At 33.2% G+C, this 15,472-nt stretch overlaps 1 protein-coding gene and 1 long non-coding RNA gene across 2 annotated transcripts in view; one reads left to right on the top strand and one right to left on the bottom strand.

Annotated features, from left to right (window-relative positions):
- Window positions 1-15,472, top strand: part of CNTLN (centlein) — a 191,104-nt gene that overhangs the window by 159,089 nt on the left and 16,543 nt on the right. Inside the window, 7 exon segments of the mRNA XM_086869809.1 lie at window positions 1,086-1,184; window positions 2,858-2,984; window positions 4,581-4,599; window positions 4,602-4,673; window positions 4,676-4,698; window positions 5,049-5,140; window positions 5,142-5,229. Coding sequence (XP_086725935.1) covers window positions 1,086-1,184; window positions 2,858-2,984; window positions 4,581-4,599; window positions 4,602-4,673; window positions 4,676-4,698; window positions 5,049-5,140; window positions 5,142-5,229 — 520 coding nt within the window.
- LOC147648428 (uncharacterized) lies at window positions 11,206-12,258 on the bottom strand. The gene is made up of 2 exons (XR_015280281.1): window positions 12,194-12,258; window positions 11,206-11,516 (listed from the first exon to the last, which is right to left on the bottom strand). It is a non-coding gene; the product is annotated as an uncharacterized LOC147648428 (long non-coding RNA).

The following is a 15,472-nucleotide window of genomic DNA, read 5'->3' as shown; positions in this document are numbered from 1 at the left end:
CAGTACTCCCATTTATGTTAATAGGCATTACAAGTCTGCACTGAGCAGAGAAATTCTCCTGAAGTATCATTGTTTACAGCATGCCTGATGTGTTTTCTTATTGTTTTTACATAGTCAGTAAAAAGCTGTAGTACAGTGGCTAAATCTGTATACCTATAGGCACATATATATTTTGTGCTTATGCTTAACATGTATCTTTTGGCAACAACTTTTGGAGTTCTGCAATAGCTCTATGTGGAGTATTTGAGCTGCCATTTCAGCAATGGCATTCAATGCATATGCTCAGATTGCTAAGATGGCTACTTAGTTAAATTATTATTTTTTCTTTTTTCTGTAGACTGATTCAGAGGTTCTGAATTTAGATCTTGGGTAGATGATATGTGTAATTGCCTGTATGAATAGAGGCACTTTTTTCCTTATTATATACAAATGTGGAATGCTCAACAACTGTATAATTGTCCTTCACTGGAATGACATGTGCCTGAAAATTAGGATCATACCTGGTTGTTACTGAAATGTAGAATTTGTGTTAATACAGACAAATGAAAATGTCTTTGTCTTGTGCTTTGAATTTCAGGAGACATAAAAAAAAGCCACTCTTGTAAATTGTCTTGTATTTCCTAATACTCAAAATAATAGGAATTATTGGTGTAGGAATATTGCTGTATAGATGTAGACTCCTTGTGCTGTAGAACTATACTATTCAAAGATGTAGCTCAAATGCAGATCCAGTTTTACTTCTCTTCTGTTATGTGTTATCTTCTGTTATTCTTTTATGTGCTATTCTTATGCTGTGCAAAAGAAAATACAGGTCTGGTTGGTTCTTGCATGTCCCAGGGAACATCTATTAACTATACATTATTAGAATAATGGAGAAAAAATTATTTCATCATATTTTCCAGGGAATGTACTTCTTCTTAAGTGTTCCTAGAAAGTAAGAATGCTCATTTTATATCAGTTAATTTCTAAGAACCTTCATAAATTACATGGGAATTTACTGAGTTTGTTGGGTTTTTTTCAAAATTTACTGTTGCCTGTGATCACATTCAGTCTACTTTATTTATATTTTAATATTTTTCAGTATGGAATTCGAACACTGAGATCACTAAGCAATCGACCACCATTAAGTCACTAAGAAAACAAGTCCTGGAGAAGGAAGAAAGGATTCGCGAGCCGCAGGCCAAGTGTGGTCCCTCCTCTATCCATTGTGTCTGGTGCCACCCAGTGGCAGCTGTGAAATTCCTACACCGTCAACTGCTCCTAGATTCTTAAGAGAACGATGTGCTCTCTTTATTGCAGTCTTGCATAGTGTTACAGGGTTTTTTGATTATATTTTTTTAATTAGAGTAGTTTGTGCTTAAATTGCGTTTTGTTTTTTTTTTTTAAATTGGCGAGTGATAAGCTGGCTGAAGTATCTGTATGGAAGTAAGAATAGCAAAAGTCAGAACTCAGACTCTAGAGTAGACTACTTTATCCTTGATGTAAGTCGAAATGAATTCCTCAGCACTGTTAAACACAGTCTTTCAAATTCAGTAATTCCTTGCCTAGGGGCTAAGAGACATGTCAAGGTTCAGATGCTTAAATAAGATTAAATAGCTAGTCTTATATTCATAAAAAAGTTCAAAAGGACAGTTATATTTGTTTCTTTTTGAATTGATTCAGGTCTACTATTCATTTTGTAATTCAAAAATTGTCATGCATGCAACTGATACTTTTTATTCTACCTGCTGTAACTGAGATAATACTGTTCTTCAATTATATTACTCTATCAACTATAACAAAGCTATTAGTATATCTGAATTTCTTGTCTGCCCAAGAGTTTAGCTCCTCTAACCCTTCTGATTTTTTTAACTGAAGAAAGAATGCACTTTACTTATCTGAAAATACTTCATTTGAAAAACAGAGAGCTCTAAAAATGGTTAAATTGTAGATTGTTTATTTTCTGTTTCAAAGTGAATTTTTCCACCATAAGATTTTAAATTTAAAATAGTTATTGGATAGCATACTTTCTTTATAAAATAGATTTTATAATTTTCATAAGCTGTAAGATATAATAACTAAAATAACAGAGTATAAAGAAATTTTTAGATGTGCTGTATTCCTGGGGATTTTTTTAAATACAATATTGACATTGTATTAACAGTGTTGTATTCCTGAACATACTACCGTTCATTTTGATTTCATTGGAAAAAATCTAGATATCTGGATATATTTAGGTATTGCTTGTGTTTATATTTAAAATATAAGTTAGTGTTATAATAGTTGAAGCATTTTATAAGGCATTATTTTCTCATTGAAAAAAGATTACTTTTTAGTGCATGAGATTTTTGGGGGTTTCATGAGAAATTTCTGACAAAAGCTGATGCTATTTCTAGGTTTTGCATTTTGTCTCATCTGACACACAAGGATAGAGTTTTTTCAACTGTTTCTGTGAATTACTCAGTTGGATGAAAGGAGGCTTCCCCATTTTGCTTTCTTTTGAAAATAGTTTTGCTAAAAATACTATTTGAATGATTGTTTGAGACATCAAAGGAATTTAATTAATTGAATTTTTTGGTTTAGCAGGTTTCTTTTCCCCTTTCTTGATAATAGTTTAAGAATTATTGTGATTTCAGTCCAGATAAGCAAAAATCAAATAAAAAATATATTGCATATTCAGAAAAAGGTCTCTATAATAAGAGACTGAAACTGGGTTTAGTACTTGGCAACCAGGTAAATTGCAAGAACCGCATGAGTTTTCATTTTTGAAAATGTTGCAGAGCTATAGGCATGATAGATTGTCTACTGCCTTTATACCTTTTAGTTGCATATTAACCAAATTTTCTAGCAGTGACATGCAGTCCAGCTTCCCCTGCAGAATTTCTCAGTTGGAGAGGGATTTTACTATGAAAAGATATTTGATAGAAGACTTAAGGTCTCATCTAAAAGAAAATCAAGAAAATGAGAAAACCTCAAATGAAACATCGGAAAGACTTGAGAGAAAGGTACTTCTTTCTTGCTGTTCTTAGTTTTTGAAAAAAACAGAAGCTGGTGGGTTTACAGAAGTTATTTCAACACACTATACATATTAAATCAATATATTGCTTAAAGCAAAGAACATACAGTTAATTGAAGGGTGTAATTCCCTCCACTATAATTTGTATGAAATCAGTATATGGTGATAGCTTGAATGGATTCAACATAGTTTAATTTATCTTTGTTATAGGTGTAATTAAGTATTAAGGTATTCAGAACACACAGTTGTGAGGATATGCTCTAAGTAGTGGGATTTAGTTTTATGCAATGTAAGTTCATAAAATACAGTAGACCTGAAACAAGAGTGATTTTACATGACATATGCTAATGATGTCCATGCATCTCTCCTGGCTATAGTAGTTAAACACTTTAATATGTTAATCTTTTTTCTACTGCAGTGTTATGAATGATTCACTGTTCTTAGCTTGAAGTAATTCTAACTGTGTAGGTAGTGGTTGACTTTTATAGCAAATTATTTTCTCCTGCAAAATTTTAGTATGATTTTGCAGGAGGTAAGAGAACTTGTATGTAGTTTAGCATATTTCCAAAAATACTACCTGACACATTGCACTTTGGCCTTCAATTCCAGAAAAAGATCATGATGTTTGGTTGTCTGTTAGGTTATGCAGCTTATAACCCCAAAATAGAAATAAACAATCTGCCAGTTTGCTTTTGTTTGCCTAGAATGCAAATGCTTGCTGAATGTCACAAGCATTATTCCTGCTTGCAGTCATACAGAATTTGCAGCTCTGAAAAGAGCTACTGTATAACCCTCCATGCTAAAGATAAGGTGTTATTAAGAAATCCACAGCCAGAAAGTGAAAGCATAAGTAAACAAGGGAGCTAAGGTATGACATGAGAAAAATACCTGGTTTTGGTTTTGTTTTTGGAATGGAATGTTGTGCTTTAGTGCTGTACTTGGAGAATTTCAAGCACTTCATTTCCAGAGAATCATATTCCATACATTATTTTGATAATTATATGTGAAAATCAGCTTGATAAATTTTACATTATCTTCAGCAAAAGATCAAAGAAATTCCCTGTTACTCGATATTGTCAGGAAAACTTAGTGATTAGCACTATAGGAAAGCAGAACAATATTTAGGAGCATTGTTTTTTTTAATTTTACCCTCAATCAGTGTTTTCATTAGATAATCATTACCTTAGAAGTTTTACAGACTATTAACAAATGGACAGTTATTTTTTCAGCTGAGTTTTAATTTATGTTTTTATCTCTGACAAAAAGAAATAGTGGAAGTTGCTGTTTACTCCCTTTTGCAATTACTCTAAGTTTAAAGCATATATGAACAAACAGCTCTGCAAATGAAGAGCTTTTCTTTATATGTAATGCAAGTCAAAACTTTATGTAACAAGATTGTTTGCAAACTGATCTCTACTGGCTCAACAGCAGAGCTTTATTAAAGTCTGCAATTTCAGAAAACGATACTTCAGTAAAATTATTTCTGTAGTTATATATTTTTATGTAATAAAGGTATGCTTAGTTCTGATTTCGTTCTAATTTTGAAATTTTCTATCTTGATAGTCAATGCCTTTCATTATTTCAGGTGAAGGCACTGGCTGAAGACGAAAAGCTTCCATTGACTCAATGAAACAAAGATTTAATGTAGCTATGAAAGAGAAGTCTCAGTATGAGAAGATGCCAAAGACGATTTGGAGAAATAGGTATAATTAGAGTTTTGATGGCTCCACTGTGGAACTTTTTCATACCTTACTTTCAAATGAAAAGTTGCAAGGTCATCAGTTTAAGCTTTCATAGCAGAATTGTAATCTGTTTCTCTGATGTAATTCAGTCACACTTCTGAAATTTAGATACTGAAACATGAACATAATGACTGAAAATTTATCATTAATTTTTGCCATGAAATTACATACTGTATGTTGGAAGTGAAATATTCTGTGATGTCAGCTGTGGTGTGGGAGGTTGGTTTGTTCATTCATGTGGTTTGTAATCCACCATACCTTCCCATCAGCTTTTATCATAGCACTGCTGTGTCTCTGTGGATGTGTTTCAGGACCTTGAGCTTATTAAACTAGGGAGCAAAATTATTGAGACTGAATGTTCTATGGCTGAACTTGAGACTGCTGCATCTCAACAACTACATGGCTAAACTGAGTACACGGGTTTCGGAAACTCTAAAGAAGGAGCTGCTGCTCACTAGTGACAGAGTTCAAGACATTTGTGAAGGCTTGAATGTTGATTTTCTTTTGAGTGCTCATCTGAATAAAGGTATTTTTGATTGAAAGCAAAATGTAAAAGATTTAGCAAGGCTTTGATGCATTCCCTGTTCCAGAACAATGTTTGTAGTTGCTGTAGTGTTCTGGTGTCAGGTCTGAATGAGGAGAAAGAATCACTGCATCTCTCCCAGACTTTCAAAGACTTCCATAGCTTTTATTGGTCATCTTTTTATATATGGCTGCCATATACTTGGTCCCAAAAGAAAGTGGTTAGCTGTGTATCAGATTCCTTTGCAGCAAATAAATTCTCAATGCATTTAAATATAATAATTCAAATCTATTTAGTACTGTGAATTACCTCGTTCTCCATAGGCACATGCTTCTTGATTTAGAAATACTATATAAGCAAGCTTCTATGTTGCAAAATTGAAAGCATTTTTAAGAGTAGCATGTAGAATATTGTTTCCTTATATTCCTTCCAGGGCAGTAGTCACAGCACCGGCCTGATAGAGTTCAGGAAAGGTTTGGACAACACTCATGGTGTGACGCTTGGGTATGGTTCTGAGCAGAGCCAGGAGTTGAACTTTGATGATCCTTGCAGGTCTTTTCCAGCTCAGAAGATTTTGTGATTTTATTAATGTAGCATATAACTACTGTACACTTTCAAAGAAGGCTCTTGCTTACTAGCCCATGAAACAGCCGCTTCTCTACTGCTCTTGGGTTTCTGTAGAAGTGAGCTGCTTTCAGATATGTTTGAGGAAGGCTGAAGCATTCAAAGTAAAGACTAAGGGAATTTTGATGCACTGGAAAAAGAAAGCATATATAGTTATCCCTTCAAAAATAACTTTCAACTCTGGATTGAAATTCAGTGCCTTAAATAGATGTGCATTACATCTTTCTGTCATCATCAGATGAGAAGTCACTCTAGGTAGCAGTATTCTGACCTGTAGCATTTGTCTGAAATCATCGCATGTTCAGTTCAGTTTCTAAGTTCATAATAATTTCCTTTATGAAAAAAGACTGAACAATGTTGAATATGCTTTAAAATACTAAATACAAGAAATTCATAAACTAACATATCTAAGGTGAAAATAAGATTTGTTTTCATGAAAAAGTGCCTGTTATTTAAAAAACTAGACATTTTATTTTTAAAGTTTATTGTTAAAGTGATTAATATTTTCTCTTTGCCTTTTGATGTAACTGTTGAAAAAGAGGTAGAAAACTGATCACTATACCCATTTGTGAATAAATATGCTGTCTATTCTTGAACAGATGGTAAATTTTCACGGGAGAAAATGTGCTTTCTTCTAATACTGAATGGTTAATGTAAGAGGAAGATATAGGTGTTCTTTCCACAGCTGCATGCTTATTTTTGACTCAATATGGAAAAGGCTGAATTAATCTAATGTAATATCTATTATTTTTAATTAATTACTCCTATGCCATTGATGAAAGAGAGAAGCAATTCAATCTCCGTTCGGACAGCTATGAGTTTTGGAATGTCTTCACTGAGTAAAGTGAAAGTAGCAGTTACAGAAATAAGGAGATAAACAAATCATACTATCAATACTTTACATACCTCTGTAATGAAAAGTTTTTAAAAAATTAGAAAATGAGAAAGTAAAAGATATCTGTTTTCAAAAGTAAATGTATTGCGTGGAATCACCTATTAACAATTATTATTATAGCTTCATTCACTGTTGAATAAGATGACAGCTTCATTCTTAATTATCATGAATATTTATTAGCACTTGCGAGGTTGCACTAGATGTGGAAAAGATGTTAATATGAAATAGTAATAATAATAATAATAATAATAATAATAATAATAATAATAGTGAATACTCTGCAAACTATTTTTTGAAAACAGAGTGTCTAAAAGTAAACTGCTTTGTTTAGTTGGGTGCTAAAATCAGATTTTATTAACAATATACCATTGTAAAAAAGTAAAATCTTTGGCAATTTAGTGGAATTGTGCATATATCAAGTAAATCCTATTAAAATATCTCTTTTGTATCTGATATTATAACAAGGTATTGTGATAATACTTACTGTAATAAGTAGCAGTACTCCTTCCACTTGAAGAGTGTGGCTCTTCTTTTGAAGTCTGGTCTGCCTCATTTCTTCTCTTCTGGATAGCTGCCAGGTCCCCTTTTTACCTTGATTCTCACTCCAGTTCCAGTAATTTAAAAAAAAAGTTCTATACAAAGATAAAGTTTAACCCATATATATCACTTAAACATGTTAACAAACTTATATGACCCTTTAATATTTGTCTGTTATTCTGATCACTTCATAAGCTTTACTTTTTACATTTTTCAGAGTGCAAGTGTAATTTTCTCCTCATTCTTAAATTGAATGCAGTTACTTTTCGTACCCATTCCATGTGTCTTGTGACACTATATAGTTCTTTTTTAATGTACAACAATTAAATTATTTCAGAGCTGCTAATTAAGTTGCTGCTAGTTCCAGCTATAAATGGGACAACAGGGCAACTTCAGAGAAGAGTGTGACTGTTTATGGCATGCAGTGTTACTTGCTTTTAAAGTTATTGACAACACAGAACCACAGGATCTTGGATCTATTTGGGTCAAGATAATGAGTTACAAAACCTAGAGAAGAAGTTTCTGGTAGAAATTCAATATGCATCAGTGGATCACATTAGAGGATATCATGAATTACTGATTGAGCAAATATTCCATTACCGATGGAATGTAATAAAATGTTGTGTTGCTATGGTCACCCGAATTTGGGACACTTACACAATGAGCTAAAATCATTAGATTGTAGAATCTAGTAATAGTTTCCAAAAATGATGAAAGGAATGCTTATAAATAAAGACTGCTATGTCCAATGTGTTGTGACTATTTGATTTATTTTTGTTGGAGCATGGGATAGGATTCAGGTCTTATGTGCTGAATGACTTTCAGTGGAAACTGACAGGGCACCTGAAATAGTAAAATTAGTATAATTATAATATACATTATATATATATATAGTAATATAATGTAATAGTATAATTCAGAGCAGTTCATTTGTCCAAAGCTGTTATGAGGAAGACATAGTAGGAAATATGAATAGAAATTGTGGACTGTAACAGTTTATTAAGTAATCAAAAAAACACTGTTGCACAATTAGATGGTAGCTCCTTACGAATATCTATTTTATTTTGGTAGGAAAGAGAGTAAAATATTTAGAAATAAGAGGCAACATAAACAAAGTGGGAAACAGATTATAGATAACAACCTGAAAACATAAGCAACAATGGAGTATAAAAGATGGATAAGATGCTGAAGAAGTCAAGAGGAAATCTTTGGGTAGCAAGGCCAAGAGCAGTGGTAAACAGGCAGGATTTAAAATTGTGCAACTACTAAGGTAGCTATTACAGGGCAGTTGCTATCTATTATTAGATTAAAAAAAACTGTGTAAAGAGAGAAGTCACTGATTATTTCTGGTTTGTGTCTGGAAAAAAGTAGGTTGATTTCTCATGAAGATGCTGCAACATTCTTGATCTATCAGTAGCCAGGATTTTTAACATTTTGTAGAAAGAAGTAGGATTTTCGGATTGAGAATTTTTATAACCTACCACTTTATAGAGCTGGCTAAGAAATATTTCTCTTGCTGATCCTCATTTTGAATAAGTATTCAAAGTCAGTGCACATGTATTACAACACTGCCTAGAATCTAAGAGAATGATAATATTGAGTCAATACTCAGAAAAGGCAGTATTTTATGTTCATTAATCTGACTTCATTTCTGAATAAAATACTGATACGAAATTCAATTATTAAAATATTAAAGCATGGAAGTATAGTTATACTTCATAAAGTGCCTTTATGGAAAGCAAACTGTGTTGAGTAAATCTGTTTTTTTTTTTCTGGAGAGTAGTACCAGTTTAATTATAAATTAATTATATAATTTAATTATAAATTAATTATAATAAAGGTTTAATTTGTTTTACTATACCTTTTTTAAGATCCGTGATCTGCTACTGAGATGTTCAGATAAAAAAAAATAGCGTATGTAATATCAATAGTATGTTAAATGGATTAAAAATATCTCATGCAGTTGATCTGAAGAATAAATCATAAAATGTAGGTGCTTTTTAGACTTCCATAATGACCAGAACTAAACTTGATTATTAAATATTTTCACAAAATGTCCTGATAAAATTTTTCCATGATATTTATCAATACTAAGAAATAATAGTGAAAATAAAGCTGTAAATATACCAACTAGGCCAAATAAAGCTTTTTTATTACAGAAGAATGCAAACTACCTGAAAGAGGAATCAGGTGGCTCGGAGAGTATTTCAGATGTGTTTTCTGGAGCTCATGTCTTTATCCTACCCCACTTCCTTCAGCAATAAATTCTCTTTGAATCATGAATTCAATTTTTATGGTGTACCAGGATTTTCTATAACATGTACTGTGTAGATCCTCAGGTGGATCCTGCCAGTTATGTGAAGCACAGCAACCAGAGCAAAATGTTCTTTGTTGTGTGTTTGTAGTACTTGTGAGAACTCACTCAGAAAACAGCCATTGGATAAAGTTAAAATATTGCTATTAGACCGCTTGACTGTATTTCTATCGGAAATACAGTACAACATACTAATTTATTATAAAACTGCATGAATTCTGTTTTCCAGCATGTTCTATTTTTTTATCCTCCTCTAGACTTTGACTGACTGTATGTTTCTGTTAGAGGCTTTTGCAAGCCAAGACTCAAGAGTGTTGTCTGTCCCATTCGACTTGTACATCAGCAAAACTCATTTTAATCTGCAGTGATGATGCCTGCCTGAACATGAGACTATCAGAGCTTTTCTGACCTTGAGAAGGATTGTTTTGATAAGGCATCTATATTCAGCTGTGGTGGTAATAAATTGGTGATGACAGCTGAATGCTTCAGAATCAGTTGAGTGCACTTCTTACTTCCATACTACCTCTGTCATTTGGGACTTGTGTGCCTTCCACGGAGGATACCCTCTGCAGCACAGTGCACATCTGGTGTGTTCTGGCATTGTTCTTGGTAGTTCTCCAGTACAACCATCTGATAAAACTGACTGCCAAAATCAAGACCCAAGGCAGTTGACTTGGCAAGCTTAATGGATCTAAGTTGGGATCTAACACTCACCCTCTTAAGACAGCTGCCCTCATTTTGGCTACTCAGAGCTGGGCTTGAGCTGGGCTTAAGCTAGGTGCGTTTCCCCCTCGCTCTCTTGTTTGACGTACATCTATGTTCACCAGCCACATGTGTCAGAGGACTTATTTCACCTCTGCTTGGCCAAGTGGTGTTCTGCCAGTTACTTGCCATTCAGTCAGTTTACCTTATACCTTAACATATGTCAGTCTCTATTACCGTTCTGCACTTTATCTTGAATACTGACAGAAGTTTTGCCGTGGCATATTTCCTCACTGCTATCTTGGGCTGTAGTTCAAAATACAGGTTTAGGTAAGTTAATGCCTTTATTGAAAAGCTACACCTCCCAAAATGAGCCTCACTCCTCATTTCTGCCATTAGGAAACTTCTTCCCTACTCCATTTCTGATATGCCATCATAGACATTATCTGGGCTGATTGTGAGCTAGTTCATGAGAATTCAATTAACGTTCTAAAAACCTGCAACACCAGTTTTGTGTACCACAGAGGGTCAGAATAGGGACAAGTTTACATGGTTGCAGGCTGGAGATGCTGGGACTGCCCCTTAGTGGAAGTGCTAACTTTAAAATGTTACAAAAAACTTTTTCCTGTTGCAAACAATTGGTAATTAATGACTAGCCGCATTAAAAAAATCCTAATATTTGGCACATTCCTGTTATTTACTATCCTTGTCTTTTTCTTTTGAACTGCTCTGTGTTGGCTCAAGATAAAGCATTGCTAAGCAATATGATCTTCTCAGGATGGCTGTATACAGAACATGTCCTGTTTGCTCTTTAGCTACAAGAAAAACTTCAAAAATATTAGATACAATTAGTTGAGCTGGAAGGCACAAATATTTGGGAATTATTTTTATTGGATTTACAAAATGAGAGCAATACAAGTATACTGCTACTATCTTTGCTTTCAGTCACAAAGTCAGATACAAGGAAATCCTTGCAGGCAACTCTCAGAATTTTCCAGTTACAGTGAGACAGCAAGAGATGTTCTACATTGAACTTTGCTATTGCTGAATGTATTCTCAAACCCTATGGATTCAATTTTCCTGGCAGTACTAGTGCTCCAACGTCTCCAGGCCCTGTATGTGTAGAACATAGTTTTTCAGATAGATACCCAGATCAGAAGCAGAATGATCATCTGTTTCTTTATCTGAAAAAAGAAGCATGTAATGGGCAACTGTGAAATTCAATAATTGGCAAAAAACAGACTTTTTGTGGAAATAGAACTATTGTGTGCTGTACAGATGAAAACTGGTTTATTGTGAAAATTTTGTGCAATTGTATCTGAACTGTGACAATTTTGAACTGTTGTTTGACCAAAGAGAGATTTCTTCAGTGAGTCACTGGGACATTTTGCAAACAACAGCAGATATTATCACATAAATCAGCACTGTCAGTTTTGATTTGGAAGTGGACATCTTTAATATGACTTCAAGTTGCTGGAAAATTTTCTCCACTGGGAACACTTGAGAGCCAAAAGATAAGTATATTTCATTTATTACACTCCAAACTGTCAACACTTTACCTAGAAAAGTATACCCAGAGTGATTATTTTGGATTGTGTGGAGTACATGATAAGTCTGCCAATCTGTGTTCAGTCAGAATCAGCGTAATATTTGATTTCAGGAATATGTTCCACTATGATTAGAATCAGTGTTCTTACCTGTAGAATGTACACCTTAAAAGGTGATGTCCTATGTGAAAAGCAAAATCTGTGTAAGAAAATCTCACCATTAAAAAAATTAGGCATTTATTGCTTCTTCTTCACTGTACATGCTACTTTAAGAAAAAAAAGTAGAAACACAGCTTTTATTATGAAATACCAACCTTTCTCGGTTCTGAGAAGAAATTGGTGATAAATTAAGCTAATCTCCACCAGGATTACTCTGCATCTGGGATTTAAACAAATTGAATCAGAGGCCTGAATAGTGACAGTGAATATCTATTAGCCTGTAAACAGAATAATAGGCCTTGTGAATTTTAATGAATTAAGTGAATGGCTGAATTCTTATAGTTTACAGAAGACATATGCTTAGTGATACATACAGTATGCCAGGAACAGCATATACTGTAGATGCTTTTATGCATAAAATCTTGATAAATAAAAAGGAAGAATGAAGAGGAAGATGTTGAAAAGCATGTCTGCACTCTACTTTTTCTTTGCTTTTTAGACTTAGAAGGATAGCACTTCACTTTGTTTTTTGACTACGATAGATAAAGACCATAACAGATGTAGCTTAAAACATATTGAATGTTTGTAGCTCTTATTTTTTATCTAATTCTGTATAAAGAAATTATGGATGTTGATTTAGAGGATTCAACGGCTTAACCAAGTTGTAAGGTATGTCAGTTTTTTTGTAGCTGTGCATGTATATCTCAATCAAAGTTTAGATGCATGTCTGACATGCACAGGTGATTTTGTTGATAATGGTGCTATTTTCATTTTTCTTAGAGTGCAAGAGAACTATTTTCACAGACCATGACTATAATTGTAGATAGCATGTGAACAGGTCCAACAAACTTGAACTGGAGACTGTTTCCATTCACAAAAAAACTTCCATTTGTGCCTCAATAAGAAAAAAAAAAATCATGTAAGTTTAACACAAAACGAGATTGAAACAGGATCAGCTGGATCAGCTGGGCGCAAGCTGGAGACTCTGTACTGCATTTCCTGGAAAAGTCTAGATCCACCTGGGATTTCTTTAAATTTCTTTAAAAGACTTCTTTTTAAAGCTCTTTATTTATTCCCTGCTGGACATAAAAAGATACTTAGTTTAAGGATAACAGCCAGTTGGAGGTCTAAAAGAGAGAAACAATGTTCACTGGAAAAAGGAATGACTGGAAGACTTCAGGGGTGGAGATAGTACATACGAAAGGTTCTGGGCTTGAAGTGATTAGAAAGGCTTCTGGCAAAAATACAGGAAAACTAGAAAAACTTGGAAAGGAAGAAAAAAGGTCTCCAGTAATGATTTGATTAAGAGTTCACATACAAATAGTTGTTTAATGTATGTCAATCAAATTGCTAAGAAAGCAAGCTGAAGCAGGGAGAACATAAAGCACTCAATAATATACAGGGTCTTGTGAAGTGTCCACAGTAACTGAGGAAGTTGGGAGTTAGGGGTATTCCCCAAGGCACATGCCAGAAGGGCTACAGAGAAGTAGGAAGAGCTCTAGGAAGAAAGAATCATTAAAAAAACCCCAACAAATTACAGTATTTTAAGGAAACATAGTTGGTAAGTTTTATTGGATTTTTTAAGAGTCTAAGTAATGCCAGAGCTGACCTCTTAAGTTGGGTTTCAGACACATTTGTTTCAGCAGTGCAGCAGTCTTACACAGAGCATCTGATTTATAGTTCTTAGGTTTTTTGTGTGTTTCTGCAGAAAGATAGCATAAGCTTAGACTCTGAGCTGAGTGTCAGGAAATCATGGTGTTCTTCACATCTTGGTCACTGACCTGCTATGTGACCTTTGGAGTGTTGCTTCACCTCAGTATTTCTTGGTCTGCCCTGAATATCTTTGTTTGTTACATCCGGTACAACTGTGCTGAATTTGTCTGCCCTAACTGTTCAAGATAATAAACTCCCTAAGATCCCAGGCATTTCTTGCTACACATGTGTGAAGCTCTAATTTCTGTCAGTGCTTTTTTTCCCCTCTGTGTAAATAGCTGTAATATATGAAGTTTTAAAGGAGTGATGGTACTTTAGCTAGCACCTGTGTAAATCAGAGGAAATTCTGTTGAAACTAAAGAATTTACAACAAGCAAAAAATTAATATAAATGAGGTAGTACTTAAATGCAGAAATAAATAGGACTTTAAATTATTATTATTATTGCCAATTCCACATAAATAGAATTTTAGAAACCAATATATTTTGACAGAAATATTCTGCCTGTCATCTCATGCTGATTATACATATTTCAACTCATTCTCAGCTATAAAGAAAACTATTATTTTTTCTCTGTTAGGTCACAAAACATGGTAATTATGCTAAAAATTTAGCAACAGTACAATGAAAACTATGATACTTAACAATCAACATCAGACTGAAAGCATTTGGGTCTACAGTTCAAGTTTTTGACAGTCCTAAAGCTTAATGTACAGGAGAGATCAGATAATCAAAAAGCTGTAAAATTATATATGACCATTAGTCCCTCATATTAGTAGCTAATATACATATTAGTATACTAATATAGTATACTAATATATACTATATATTAGTATATATATTAATTATAATATATCTAATTATAATTATATCTAATTATATACATAATTTATTATTATATATAATTAGATATAATTATATATATTATAACTATATATAATTATATATATATAGTAATATATACTATATATTAGTATACTAATATACATATTAGTATAAATGAGGTGTCCAGCTGATGCAATAAATTGTTCTTAAAGATATTACAAAAAATGTATTGAAAAAAAGCAGATTTTAAAGACAAGATTTCAGGCATAAAGTGTGATAGCTAAACAATTCTCAAGAGAGGATTAGAAAACAAAAAGAGAAAGTGCTGGCCAGAAATACAAAGGCCCTTAATTTTTATTCACACAGGGAATTTTAAAACACATAAGTGTACCTTTAAGGATATATGGTATATTCTCTACTGAAATATTAACTACACTGTAATTGTAATAGTAAGTCCATTGCCATATCTTTGTTTAATTATGGCTTGGTTTGAAGACAACCTATAATTAAAATCTTTCCATGACTTAAGTCACTTATGTATTTGTAAATATTTTTTTTTTTTTTCAGAACATAGCACAATGTATTCATTTCCATTTTTTATAATGTCAAGTATAGAACATCAAATTGAAATATTTTCAGTATTCTTCCCTATGATTTTCTGCACCTGGATATGGTTTAGGAAATGCAGTCAAAAGAAGATTCTGAATTTTTTAGTCAGAGATATATGGTTATAAAGAAACAATTTGTTTTCAATTGTTTTGAATCAAGAGGGATTGGTATTTTGCTAGAGTCTGTAGGATGAGGTATTTTGGAGAAATCAAGAGCCAGCCAAGGAAGACTTCCACCCCTAACAGCAAGTAGGTATAGCTCAGTAGAAGCAAGCATAGTTTTACAAAT

Source organism: Cyanistes caeruleus, chromosome Z, assembly GCF_971803275.1.
Source record: "Cyanistes caeruleus chromosome Z, bCyaCae1.hap1.1, whole genome shotgun sequence".
NCBI classification, from domain to species: Eukaryota; Metazoa; Chordata; class Aves; order Passeriformes; family Paridae; genus Cyanistes; species Cyanistes caeruleus.
This window is presented reverse-complemented; position numbering and strand designations above follow the sequence as displayed.